The sequence below is a fragment of the Papio anubis genome, chromosome 6, assembly GCF_008728515.1.
Source record: "Papio anubis isolate 15944 chromosome 6, Panubis1.0, whole genome shotgun sequence".
Taxonomy (NCBI): domain Eukaryota; kingdom Metazoa; phylum Chordata; class Mammalia; order Primates; family Cercopithecidae; genus Papio; species Papio anubis.
Genome location: NC_044981.1, coordinates 130,265,103 through 130,279,455, shown reverse-complemented (window position 1 = coordinate 130,279,455; position 14,353 = coordinate 130,265,103). Strand labels below are relative to the sequence as shown.

General features: G+C 39.4%; 2 protein-coding genes across 2 annotated transcripts; both read right to left on the bottom strand.

The window, feature by feature from the left end:
* Window positions 1-289: 289 nt before the first annotated feature.
* On the bottom strand, window positions 290-5,637 carry TAAR5 (trace amine associated receptor 5). Its single transcript, XM_003898176.4, has one exon. It carries the CDS (start codon window positions 2,621-2,623, stop codon window positions 1,610-1,612), a length of 1,014 nt encoding a protein of 337 aa, XP_003898225.1. The 5' UTR covers window positions 2,624-5,637; the 3' UTR covers window positions 290-1,609.
* A 2,065-nt stretch (window positions 5,638-7,702) lies between these two features.
* TAAR4 (trace amine-associated receptor 4) lies at window positions 7,703-12,702 on the bottom strand. The gene has a single exon (XM_021937854.2). The coding sequence runs from the start codon at window positions 12,494-12,496 to the stop codon at window positions 11,450-11,452; it is 1,047 nt and encodes a 348-aa protein (XP_021793546.2). The 5' UTR covers window positions 12,497-12,702; the 3' UTR covers window positions 7,703-11,449.
* Window positions 12,703-14,353: the final 1,651 nt, after the last annotated feature.

The window sequence follows — 14,353 nt, the reverse complement described above, 5'->3', positions numbered from 1 at the left end:
GACAAAATAAGATTTTTACTCCTTTAATGATTATTTATTTATTTATTTATTTATTTATTTATTTTTGAGACAGAGTTTCACTCTTATTCCCGGGCTGGAGTGCAATGTTGCAATCTTGGCTCACTGCAACCTCCATCTCCCAGGTTCAAGGGATTTTCCTGCCTCAGCCTCCCGAATAGCTGGGATTACAGGCGTGTGCCATCACACCCAGCTAATTTTGTATTTTTAGTAGAGACAGGGTTTCTCCATGTTGATCAGGCTGGTCTCGAACTCCTGACCTCAGGTGATCTGCCCTCCTCGGCCTCCCAAAATTCTGGGATTACAGGCATGAGCCACTGCACCCAGTCACTCCTTTAATGATTATTATTGAGATGTGAATGGTTGTTTTAAGTACTTGTTTAATGGCTGCTTATCTGACTATTGACATATGAATTGCTCTTGAAACACATTTGCTCCTTCATTGTCTAAGTTTACCTGTTGAGATTGATACACATGTATCTATAGCTACACCTATCTGTGCATCTGTAGTTGAGAGGCTTTGAGGCTTTGAATTAATTCATAAAGAAGTTTTTCAAATAAGCAATTATTAATTTGAAAAAATCTCAGTAACAAATATAAAGCAATGGTGATTAGAGGCTTTAGGAAAATATTCAGGAGAAGGCAGGCAGGCTGTACATAAAGGTGATCGGGCCCTTACTAGTAATCTCTGCTGAGAAACCTTTGGTTCAATTCTGAGCAAGCATAGGGCACAGGGGCTTGTTTCTATAAAAAGCAAAACCAAAAACATATACTGGTATTCCTGGAAAGATAGCAGGTCTAACTTGTGTGAGAAAAATTTAAAGGAAGAAATAATAAGATGAAAAGATGTGGATAATTACCACTTAAAATATTCCAAGTATGTTCAGGTTTAAATTATTCAAAAAGATAAGAAAAACATTCCTTCAAGAATATGATACTTTTACTCAGTGATTATCACAATGGACAAACCTGGCTGACAATTCAGCCTAGTGCTTGGGATTTTAGGAGATGGGGATTCTAAAATGAACACTTTGAGAAAGAGACATTCTAGACACTTGATTATGATTATGAAATATGAAACCAGGTTTCCTGAAGTTAGATTACGCCATATTTTCACTTAAGAACCTAGTAGAAAGGAAATAGTACAAACACCTAATTTTAGTTGAGGAAACTCTGTGGTGGGAGGAGGGAGGATTCAAAGGTTGTTGATATCTCTCCTGACTGCTCCGTGTGGCAGAACCAGTGTGAGAACTCAGGAAGCCAGACCTCAGTGCTCTGTTCCTTCCATCGTTGCATCTTAGTTGTTTCAAGGAAGCAATGAATGAGGAAACAAATACGTGCACAGTGTTCAGGCTTATCCAGTGGATATTAAGACGATTTCTTGCTCTCCTTTTCCTCCAACGTACTATAATACCATTGAATGAGGGGAGTGCTTACCCTTTTCCAAATTAAGGAGCTTGTCTTTGTCTTCTACTTAACCCATGCTGTCCTGGAAGCATGCCCACAAACCCAACACCACACAGCCCACGGTCACAGTGCCGCTCGTCCTTCCTGTGAGGTTCTACTCCTTGCCTGCATTTAGTAGAAGGAATCATTCTTGGTACAAATCAACAGTGCGTGTCTGCGGTGAGAAGAGCTTCTGACTCAGTGTGAGTTTCAGTGCCTTCCGAAACCACCGGTAGGAAAAGACATAGATGATGGGGTTGCAGGCTGAGTTGAAGTAAGCAAACCAGATAAAGATGTCAAAGACCAGTGGGGGTGTGATAAAGTGAAGGAGGCTGTCGACCATCGTGTCTATGGTGAAGGGCAGCCAGCACAAGAGGTATATGCCCACAGCAATGCCCAGGGTCTTGGCAGCTTTTCTCTCATGCTTGGCAGCCCCAGCCAGGCTATTGCTCAATGTAGTAATCTGCTGAGCCTGCCTGGTAGCTACCACAAAGATCTTCACATACAAGCTGATCATAATGAGGCAGGGGACAAAGAACAAAGGGAAGTTTAACCAGCCCCAAAATTTATTGAGCAGCAGCTGGCAACTGCCCACACAAGGCGTCTCTTCCAGCCACTGGCTGAGCCTTGTCTCTACCACATCTGTGTAGAGGAAGAAGGAAGTGTATGTTGCGGGCACCCCCCATCCTGCTAGGATGTACCTGAGGGCCACCCTCACTGTGAACTTGGAGGGATAGAGCAGGGGGTCACAGATGGCACAGTGGCGGTCAATGGAAATGAAACATAGATGGAAGATGGAGGTGAGGCAGAAGAGGGTGTCCAGGTAAGTGTGCAGGCGGCAGAGGAAGTCCCCGAAGAACCAGCAGCTCTCCACTGAGCGAATGGTGCTGAGGGGCAGCACGAGCAGACCCAGAAACATGTCAGCCAGGGCCAGGGAGAGCAGCAAGAAGTTGGTGGGTGTGTGAAGCGCTTTGAAGTAGGACACAGCAAATGCTACAAATAAATTCCCTAGCACGATAATCAGCATGCCTGCTGCACAGGCCAGGTAGATGACCAACTGGATGCCCAGAGTATGTACTGTCCTGGGGCAAGACCCATTCACCTGGTAGCAGAATGCCGCAGGGTGCTCTTCAGCACTTTGGATAAAGACAGCTCTCATTTATGGTTTCTACTCTTCCTCTGTCTGAGAACTGGCCACCTTCTCCACTGGGGGGCAAAAAAAAAAATCTGTCTGCTAAATACTCACAAAGTGAAATGAAGAGGAGGAAACTAAAGTACAATTTGGAACCTAGTGCATGTCCCTGGGTACTGAATCAACTGTGCCCTGAAAATCAAATGCAGCATGGTATTCAAGGTTTCATGAGAGGTATTTCTGCTAGCCCTAGTTTATATGACTAGGTAGTTTAAAATGAGTATAGATAGTATTCTTAAAGAAAGAAAAGAAGGATGTAAACTGAACGTTTCCTCAAAGAAACATTGATTATATCAGTAGGTAGTATTAAATAATAGAGAGTGTCTCTTGCATTTTGATAAGGTACTTTTTGTCAAATGTAAAGTGAAATTTAAAGCAATGATCTGAATCAAGTGACCAATTCATTCTTGTTAAATTATTCCTTGGAAAAAGTGTAAGTTCTAGTTTCCCTCTGTAAGAATTACATACATTGACAACAAAATCAGCAGATTAAGCTTTTTAGCTACATGTCAACTGTTCCCAAGAGAAGAATTCAGCATGCAAATACTAATAATTAAAAGGGTAGAAAATTGCTCTATTTTAGTTTTAAATGCTGCACATTTTATGATGATAGCACAAAGCGTTTACACATCTTGGTAGAACTGTTTGATAGACAAAATGATTTTATCTGTTTAACATCGTAAGTCTGTGAACTATTAACCAAGTCCTATTATATTGAATTCAGGGTTTCTAAGCTACTTACACAGGTAGGAATCAGAATCCCTTTCTGGGAAGAAATGTTTCTTGGAGCAGGTGGACATAGGGAATGTTAGAGTACTCTTCTGTTGGCCACAATGACAGATGTGCAATCAGTTAATGATTTTATACTCTCAATAGAAACTACTCCTCCATGTGCTATGATACAAATAAGCTGTGAAGAGGCACCATGGGACCTAGTTTGCACTATTTGCAAGTCTCAGTTGTTTAAGGTTCCTCCTCAGTACAGAATCACTTACCCTGACAGTTAATTACAGATAAAATTTAAAGACACTGGATGTATATATTCTTTTTTAGTTCTTCAGTTCTGGGATGTTTTGAAGGTATTCTTGCCTGCTGATGGCTGTTATATATTCTCTAATTTCATTTTTAGTGACTTCTTTATTTCTCTTCTGCCTTAGGGTTATTTGTGTATATTTCTCTCAACATGAGAAATCGCTGAGAATAATTGATCATGAGTTTTTTGGTTCATCAAGGGGTGGTTTGTGACTTCCACACAGGATTCATTATTATGTGTTTTTTGAGCACTGTATTTTGTGGTGGTGAAAGAAAGCATGGTAGATGAAACAGTTTACCTGGAAAAAGAATAGTTAAATTACTGTTTCATCCTTTCCTGTGCCATCACCTAACCTCTCCCTCTGTTTCCCCATTGGTAAGATTATGTACAATTATACTTGTGTAACTTGATTTCACAGGGATGTTATCAAGGAAAATAACATGTTGAGTCATTTTCTGCTCTCTGCCTCTTGATATCTTAGAAGCTGGTATGCCTCTTTATGGTTACAGAGAAACCACTTCACAGGATCAGTCAAACTAAAGTTGTAAAAATGACAGAATTCTAGAGATGACACTAAATTACATCTGCCAGAGGGTCCTAGAAGAGGAGGTGGGTCAGGTTATAAAGAAAGAAGGAGGTTGGTATGCACCTCTCCTTTCTCTACAAATCCATGGCTAAACCCAGTGTTTTCCAAGGCAAAGCTCCTTTGGCCTGGTGACCACTGGAATCTTGCCTTATCCCAGCTTCATATGTGTGGAAATAAATTTCTGGCTCTAGAACTTAATCAGACCAAGAAAGAATATTGCATTACTATGTACCTTGAAACTCCTTTAGCTTAAAAGTCATAATGCACATATAATTGGCTAAGGAGTCCTATGACCTTATATTTAATTTGACCAAGAATCTGTGAAAAATACAAACAAATGTCTTGTAGCTGGAATAGGACTGAAGAAGAAACAGAGAAAGGTTTTTGGTTCTGGGATAGATTACATCAAACCTACTAAAATGTAATATGTAACACAATTGTATTTGAAAATGCAGAATTTTATAGACTGTTTCTAGTATGATCTCTATGTCTCAGATTACTTAACACCACTGTGTCCAGTTTTCTCATCTATTAATTGAATATAATATATTATCTATGTCACAATTTTGTTGTGAATAGTAATGAGTTAAAATTCATAAAGTGCAGCCTCTGGCATTTAGAAAGTTGAGTTGGGCAGACAAGAGTTTCAGTGGATATCTAGTGCATAAAACTCTTAACCTTCCCAAGTTAGGGCTCTTATCCCTTCTTCCACTGACTTTTAGAAATACATTCCATTACGTAACAATCACAGGCAAAAGTAATTGGATTCGGGATCTTCTAAAGTTTCTCGCTTACCTTGGGGATTCACTAATGTTGCAGCAAGCTGCTAAAGGTCTTGAATAGAGGAACGTTTTGATTTCTTTTAAATCTCCCCACTGTGTCCTGTGTAGCCTCCTCTGCACTGTACTCACATGTTGAAATAACTAGTGCCCAGTTCCCAAAGACCATACTATGTGTCCCACTCACATGCTTTGTAAATACTCTGTACTTTCTTCTTTTACAGCACCCTTGAGACACTGGGTTACAGATTAGCATTTACTTCTGGTCCCCCATCCAGTATAACCTTCATGAGAGGATGTACTATGTCTTATTCACCAATACAGCCTGATACCTATCACAGTTCCTGGGTGTGTTATTATTAGTTATTATTATATTAAGGTTCTTGTTAGTCACAAGAAAAACAAATTGAATGTAATTGATTAGTCCCTGAACAAACTAACATTGTAGGAATGGTACGAATAGATCACTCACATTGTGTGACTTTTATCAGCAGCTTTTCTCCTAATACTCAGGTACTAAATCTGTTATGAGACATGGGGAGCAACCCAATTTAGAAGTTGTACTGTTATTACATGATCATATATATATATAGAAAGAAAACCTGAAAGACTCCACCAAAAAACTGTTAGAACTAATAAATTCAGTAAAGTTGCAGGATACAAAATCAACACATAAAAATCAGTGTTTCTATATACTAATAGCAAACTATCTGAAAAAGAAAATCAAGAAAGCAATCCTACTTACAATAGCTACAAAAAGTGAAATACCTAGGAATACATTTAACCAAAGAGGTGAAAGATATCTGCAATGAAAACTATAAAACATTGCTGAAGGAAATTTCAGAGGACACAGATAAGTGGAAAGATATTCTATGTTCACGAATTAGAATAATTAATATCATTAAAATGTTCATACTACCCAAATTAATTTACAAATTCAATACAACCTTATTAAAATACAGTAACATTTCTGACATAAATAGAAAAATAATCCTAAAATTAATATGGAACCACAAAAGACCATGAATAACCAAAGCAATCTTGAGCAAACAGAACAAAGCTGGAGACATCATATTACCTGACTTCAAAGTATATTACAAAGCTATTATAACCCAAATAGTATGCTATTGGCATAAAAATAGATGCATGTACCAGTGCAAAATAATACAGAACACAGAAGTAAATCTATGTACTTACAGCCAACTGATTTTATCTATGTACTTACAGCTAACTGATTTTTGACAGTTAAGAACACACATTGGGAAAAGGAAGATCCTTTCAATAAATGGTACTGGGAAAATGAAACACCCACGTGCAGAAAAGTGGAATTAGACCCCTATATGTCACGATATACAAAAATCAACTCAAAATGAATTAATATATGTAAGACCTGAAGCTACAACATAGGGGAAACACTTGATGACATTGGCCTGACCAACATTTTTTTAGGTAAGAACTCAAAAGCACAGACAACAAAAGCAAACCTAGACAAGTGGAATTGGATCAAACTAAAAAGCTCCTGTGCAACAAAGAGAGCAAGCAACGGAGTGAAGAGACGACCTGCAGAATAGGAGAAAATACTTGCAAACTCTACATCTGAAAAGAGGTAAGGAACTTAAGTGGCTCAATAGCAGAAAAAGCAAATAATCCGATTAAGAAATGGGCAAAAGACTGAAGCAGGCATTTCTAAAGAAAAACATCGAAGACATACAAATGGCCAATAGATATATTAAAAAATGCTCGGCATCACTAATTCAGAGGTCCTCAACTCCTGGGCCACAGACTGGTACCAGTTCCTAATCCCTGGGCCATGGACCAGGGTTCCAAAATTGTTTTGGAACAAGAAATGGAGGTGGAAGTAACATGTATCTTATAATGGCACCAGTAATGGTACTCGTTCGTGGCCTGTTAGGAACTGGGCCGCCCAGCAGGAGGTGAGCAGTGGCAAGCGAGCATTACCACCTAAGCTCTGCCTCCTCTCAGATCAGCAGCAGCATTAGATTCTCAAAGGAGCACAAATCCTATTGTCAACTGTGCATGCAAGCGATCAAGGTTACGCGCTCCTTATGAGAATCTAACTAATGCCTGATGATTTGAGGTGGAGCAGTTTCATCTTGAAACCATCGTCTCCACAACCCCATTTGTGGAAAAATTGTCTGCCACAAAACTGGTCCCTGGTGACAAAAAGGCTGGGGACTGCTGACTAATTATCAGGGACATGCATATCAAAATCACAGTGAGATATCACTTTGTCCCAATTAGCATAGCTATTATAAAAAATGCAAAAAATAAAAAATGCTGGTAAGGATGTGGAGAAATGGGAATATTTATATACTGTTGGTGTGAATATAAATTAATATAGCCATTGTGGATAATAGTATGAAGGTACCTCATAAAATTAAAAATAGAACTGCTGTCTGATCTAGCAATGACACTACTGGATATTTATCCGAAGGAAATTAAGTCAGTGTGTTGAAGAGATATCTGTACTCCCATATTTATTGCAGCACTATTCACAATAGCCAAACTATGGAATCAACCTAAGTGTCCATATATGGATGAATGGATTTTAAAAAAAGGTATATATACACAATTGAATACTAAACAGCCATAAAAAAGAATGAAATTCTATTATTTGTAGCAACATGGATAAACCTGGAGGCCATTACATTAAGTGAAACAAGCCAGTCAAAGAAAGACAAATATTACAGTCTTATTCATGGTGGAATCCAAAAAAGCTGATCTACTGGAAGTACAGAATAGAATAGTGGTTACCAGAGGCTGGGGAGGGTAGAGAGGAGTGGATGGTAAGGAGAAATTGGTAAATAGGTACTATGTTGCAGTTAGGAGAAATAAGTTCCGGTGTTCTGTTTCACAGTGGGGTGACTATAGTTAACAATATTGTACAGTATGTTCAAAACAACCAGAAGAGAGGACTTTGAATGTTCTCACCACAAAGGAATGATAAATGTTTGAAGTGATGAATATGCTAAATATCTTAATTTGGTCATTACACAGTGTATGCATGTACCCCATTCATATGTACAATTACGTGTCAATTTACAGTAAAATTAAAAGAAGTTATGTTGCTGCTCTAGGAGAGGTTTTATTGGACAGAAGGGCCTGTGGCTCCCAGAGGTAGCACAAGAGTAATGGGATCCAGGAAGCAGTTTCAGAAGGAAGCACAGAGAGGATGATCATGAGACTCACAAGAAGAGCATAGGCCCAGGGGTCAAGAGGCTGGAATTAATCTCCAGCTGCATTTGACTGAGTCTTACAGCCTTGAACCATTCTTGGTTCCAGTGTCCTCATATTGCCTTTCCTAGTCTCATTTCCCACTTTGTTCTGTTTTCATTTTTTTATAAACATACTTAAAAAAATAATCTAGTCAGGTCTCTTTTTCTTGTATACATTCATGTAAGCCATTCTTAAATCCTTTTGGAACAAGGGGTGGAAGTGGAAGTAACATGTATCTTATAGTTACAATGAATCCTTGGAACCAACAGTACCAATTCAAGGAATATGTCCCAGGGAGATGATCACACAAGATAAACTATGCATGCTAAAGGATATTCTGTGAAGCATTATTAATAGTAGTAAAAAATGGAAACAACCTGAATGTTCTCCAGCAGGGGATGGATTAAACAAACTATAGTAACTATAGTACAATTCATGCAATAAGATCTTTTGCAGTCATTAAAATTAATGATATAGTTCTATTGCTATTGACCAATATATTCATAACATTTTCCTGAATAAAATCAACAGATACCAAAAGACAGAAAACAAAATTAGCAAAATCGATCCCTGTGGGTCCATGTATACAAGGAGAGAGTTGACAGTGGGTCTCTGGTTGGTTTTGGAATGACTTCCCTCATTGTACTTTTCTGGAGTACTTGAAGTTTCATTTTATTCTTTGTAATAAGCATGCATAACTTTTACCAAAGGGGAAAAAATCTATATTTTTACTCCAAGGAAAAAAAATGGGTCATGGTTGTGCTCAGATATTAAACTTTGTCCCAGGTCTCTTAGCCAGTGACAATATAGTCTTTATACTAGTAGCCGTGCATGAAATCTACCAGAGTAGTACTCTAGACTAAAAATTATCTAGATCGCCTAGCTCCTTCTTATTTTGAATACACCTATGCATATTTGAGAAATTTTTTTTCATAAGGATTTGAAAATGTTTCATGGACTATTTAGAGATTGTTACTTAATTCTCATTTATGGTCTGGAGTGTTGCTATCAAATTCTAGAAACCAAATTTGTTTTCAAATTACTGCCAACTTTAACAAAATCAATTGTAATGAGACTGTGTTAATTATGTTAACCTGAAATTATGAAGCCAGATGGAAGTGTTCTTAGTACAAGCTCAAACTGGCAATCCTCACTCAGGTTCAGAGATTGTCTTGCTATAGCATGTTGTCTATGGACAGTCTTTGCCTGCCTTTGAGAGCACATAGGACAGAATAATTCTTGATTCCTCAAAATCTGTCTGATATGATTTGGGTCTGTGTCCCCATATAAATCTCATGTCAAATTGTAATCTTCAGTGTTGGAGATGGGGCCTGGTGGGAGGTGATTGGATCGTGGGGGTAGATTTTCCCTTTGGTGCTATTCTCTTGATAGTGTGTGAGTTATCATGCGATCAGGTTGTTTACAAGTGTGTAGCACCTCCCTCCTGCCTCTTCCTCCCCCTTCAGCCCTGTAAGATGTGCCTGCTTTCCCTTTGCCTTCTGCCATAATTGTAAGTTCCCTGAGGCCTCCCCAGCCATTCTTCCTGTACAGCCTGCAGAACCTTGAACCAGTTAAACTTCTTATTTATAAGTTACCCTTGGCCTAGCTCCACTCTGCACCCGGCTCTTTTTCCTCTCTGCTGACATTGCTGAGCAACAGTGGTGTCAGGTCTACCACTGAATTCCTGGGTAAGGACACAGAACAGTAGCTACCCAGCGGCAACAGCTTACCACAGACTTTGCACATGCCCTATCTTTGCAATTTCACTTCAGTGGGTGAAAGTACTTGCTTAAACTTGCTTCCTCATGCTGATCTTCAGGAAGTTGGCTTAGTGACCCCTTCTCTGATGCTCTGACTCCACTTCCCCAGCTTTCCCTTGACTCTAACAGAGGCACTGGTTCCCTTACCAAACCTGCTGCTACAGTCGTTTGGTCAAAAATGCAGGCAGTCTCTCCACAACCCCATGCCAGGCTAAATTTTCTTCTGCCATGCTCTCTTGGCTTCATTGTGCCTGGCTCTGTCATAACACATATTACCCTGTAGTGTAACTGAGCAGCTATGGTCTCTCCTATGAAGTCAAAATTCTCGTGAGGCCAGGGTTTGAGCTTTATTTATCTCTGAACTGCAAGCAATCAGAGCAACACTTGGCACATAGTAGGTGCTCAATAAATGTTCATTGAACCGAGTGGTTTTTAATACAGAGAGCAAGTATCATGGAAGTTACCATTCCCCCTGAGATAATGGCTACTCTGCTCAACTTAGATGAGTCCTGGGAAGAGGAGATTGGTTTAGGAATGAAAATGGCTGCTTCACTCTCCTTGACTTAGCCTAAGAAGAGCATGTGGAGCTGTTCTGAGAAACAATTGAGCTAATGTTTGTGGACACCCATGTAAAGTTCAATCTGGGAGGATAATGAATATGTTGTGTACACACTTATGCAAGACATGGATGCATCCCCACTATGTGTACACACAGGCTGCATACATACATGGATCAAAAGTGTATATTGGGAGAAAGAAAGCATATTTTCCTAAACTCTTTATTCATTTATCTCATTTAGTAAGACAGTCCGATTTTATCAAATATTGCAAATCTCACATCAATTCTTTCTGAAAAGGGGTTTAAGCCAAAATCATTACAATTGGAAGTAACTACAACTGTCTGCGTCCTTCTCCCCTTCCGTGTCACAAGCATCCTCCATAACTCAGACTTCCTGTATGCCCAGGCTCTCTCCCACTCCCCTAACAAGCAATGACAATCTCAAGAAAGATTTAGATAACTCAGACATACAAGGCTGTCAATGATTATGGAAACCAACTTTGCTTTTGCATCTGATGTTTTCAAGTTAAAGTGAGAAAATCTCTATATGACTTAAGCCAAAAGACTCAAATTCCAGATCCCTAATTTGGAATCTCAGGAGTCAGCAAGACTTGGGAGAGATTCTTTTTATTGGAGTTGTCTTTCCCCAAAGCCCAGAAATGGACCACTTTGGTAGCTTTAGTATACTTGGAAGGCTAGATCTATGACTCCTACCTAGATATTCATTACACCAACTGGAAGGACCTCCTTATCTAGTCAATTCATGCCCCTACTTGTGTAGAGAAGGGGCATCCCAGATTCCCCACCAGAAAAGAGTCCTATTGAATGAGGAACACAATCTAAGCAAGGGCAGGAAACAGGCTTAGGGTGGAAGAGTCAGTGTGGAAGATCATGCCTGTGACAATCATCCTCAATGCCTTGCGAAACCAAGGATAAAGCATGCCATATATAATGGGATTGAAAGCTGAGTTGAAATAGCCTAGCCAGAGGAAGACATTGTACAGATCTTCATGGGTTGTAAAATTAATGAAAGGATCTATGATCGTCAAGACAAAGAAGGGCAGCCAGCACAACACAAACACTCCCATGACTATTCCTAAGGTCCTGGTGGCCTTGCTTTCTGTTTTAGAGGATGTCTTTTTTTTGCTTTCTGACCCAGCCTGTTTAGTCCTAGAACCTGTGCCAATTTGCTTAGCATGCTTCCTGGCTACTGTAAAAATGTGTATGTAAATTCCCACCATGGTTGTCCCAGGGAGAAAGAAAGCTATAAAGGAGGCCAGTACACCCCAGAGCTTATTAAATATTAACACACACAAACCTGTGCAATCAATGACTGCAACAAACTCTTCTACACCAATTATGTTTAGTTTTGAGAATATCAGGCCAAAGGCAAAAAGCATGGGAATGGACCAACTGATGAGTAGAAAGAGTTCTATGACAGGGATGGTAATTCTGGTGACATATTGCAATGGGTCACAAACAGCATAGTAACGGTCAACTGAGATGAAGCAGAGGTGAAAAATGGAGGTGGTGCAGAGCATGATGTCGCAGCAGCTGTGGACTTTGCAAAAGAGGTCTCCAAAATACCAGCAGGACTCGATGGATCTGATCATACTGAAGGGCATGACCACACAGCTCAGCAAAAAGTCAGTGGTGGCCATGGAGAGGATCAAGAAGTTGGTCGGGGAGTGGAGCTGCTTGAAGTGAGCGATGGAAATGATTACGATCATGTTGCCCAGCATAGTCATCACTATAGCCCCGATCATGACCAGGTACATGGCCCAGACACTCAGCACCGGCCTCACATTTCTAGGGCATGAATGGTTAACTGAACTAAAGCAAAATTGTACCGTTGGGGAGTTCTGAGGGTCAGACAAATTCATCATCTTTGTCTTATAGGTACTATGAATCTCGTTCAAAAGGGCTGTGTTCCTCTCAGTTCTGTGTGAGAAAAACACAGTACAACAATACAAATCACCAGCAGCACAGCTTTTTTTCAGAGGCCAAATTAAGCCTGCATGTACAATCCAAGTATGAATTCCCTACTGACCAGGAGCACTGCTTCCTAAAACTTTGCATGCATACAAAGTTAGGCATCTTTTTTTTTTTTTTGAGACGGAGTCTCGCTCTGTCGCCCAGGCTGGAGTGCAGTGGCCGGATCTCAACTCACTGCAAGCTCCGCCTCCCTGGGTTCACGCCATTCTCCTGCCTCAGCCTCCCCAGTAGCTGGGACTACAGGTGCCTGCCACCTCGCCCGGCTAGTTTTTTGTATTTTTTAGTAGAGACGGGGTTTCACCGTGTTAGCCAGGATAGTCTCGATCTCCTGACCTCGTGATCCGCTCGTCTCGGCCTCCCAAAGTGCTGGGATTACAGAGGCATCTTTTTAAAACACAGATTCTGATTCTGGGGGAGGGCTGAGAGTTTGCATCTAAGCTCTCAGCAGATGCCAGTGTTGTTAGTCCAAGAACCACCCCTAGAATAGGAAGGGGCTAAAGAAAACTGGATTGCTATTAGGTCATCGTCGTCTCAGTAATGCAGGTGAATGCACATTCCAGTTGCCCTAATATTAACCTTAACTCAGGATTCCAAATCCGTAGGCAGATTGAGTTTTTCCTGTCCCACTTATATTGGACAATTTTTAAACAATAAAAGCTCCTCAAGGATTATGAAGAACTATGGAACTATTTTTTAATATTTAGCTTAATCAATAATTATGATCTGAAGATTAGGCTGATGCTTCTTTTTAGCTTTATGTGTGGGCATTTGCCAGTGCTTTCCATCCTGCCACTTATGACATACTATTCAATTAAGGAAACATTTCTGTCTCCAGCATGGAGAACAACATAGTTTTTAGAGTTTTGAGCTATATTATGGCAAATTAAAAATATACTGAGGATAACAAAATTATACTTGAACAATTAAAAATATAAAGGAAAAACCAACAAATAAAAGATTCTATAATCTGTGGCTTATCTCCTTTCATTTAGCAGCTATATTCATGAATCCGAATTCAAGTTGAGGTCCTCTCCCCCCGTTTTTGTCTTATATTCGTAACAAACGTGATATGTGTGAGTGTTCACTGTTTAATCTATCATTTTGTATAATTAATGCTGTTGCCCTTATAATGTGAAAATAATGAGACTGACTCACCCAGAGTATGACATGGTTTGATTTGTTTTTCCAGTGCTGGAGCTGGATGTGTAATTCTGGTGACCAATGCGATCTAAGGCCAGTTGAAATGGACTTTGGCCTGAGAATAGGCTAAAACTAAATGGTCCGTTGGGAAAATGAACCCACAAGCACGTCCTCACCAGATTTAATTGAGAAAGACATTAATAAAAATACAAGCACCTTTAAAAATACTATTTTCACTATTTGCTATAATAGCTTAGCAATTATCTCCAGTATCTGTGTATTATTTGAAATGTTACCATTATGATATGTTTTATTTGCTCTGGGTATAGTAACTTGATTTCTTAAATTGTTTTAGGGTTTTTTAAAAAAATACCAATCACATACCAAACGATTAAGTTTCACTTGAAACACCAAGCCATAGGGAAATAAAATGTAAGAAGAACAAAGATGTGTTCAGCTCCTTTATAAAGTGCAGACTAGCAATCAGAATACACAAAATAAATTGTTTACTAGTCACTTTGGTTCCAAAGCTCTAAAAGGCTGCAAATAATCAAATCTTAATATCTAATACTTTATTTAATAAGTTAAATTTAGCCTGCTGTTTATCT

Coding starts and splice junctions, on each gene's coding strand:
- TAAR4 (XM_021937854.2), bottom strand. CDS start 12,496: ATGATGAATTTGTCTGACCCTCAGAACTCCCCAACGGTACAATTTTGC.
- TAAR5 (XM_003898176.4), bottom strand. CDS start 2,623: ATGAGAGCTGTCTTTATCCAAAGTGCTGAAGAGCACCCTGCGGCATTC.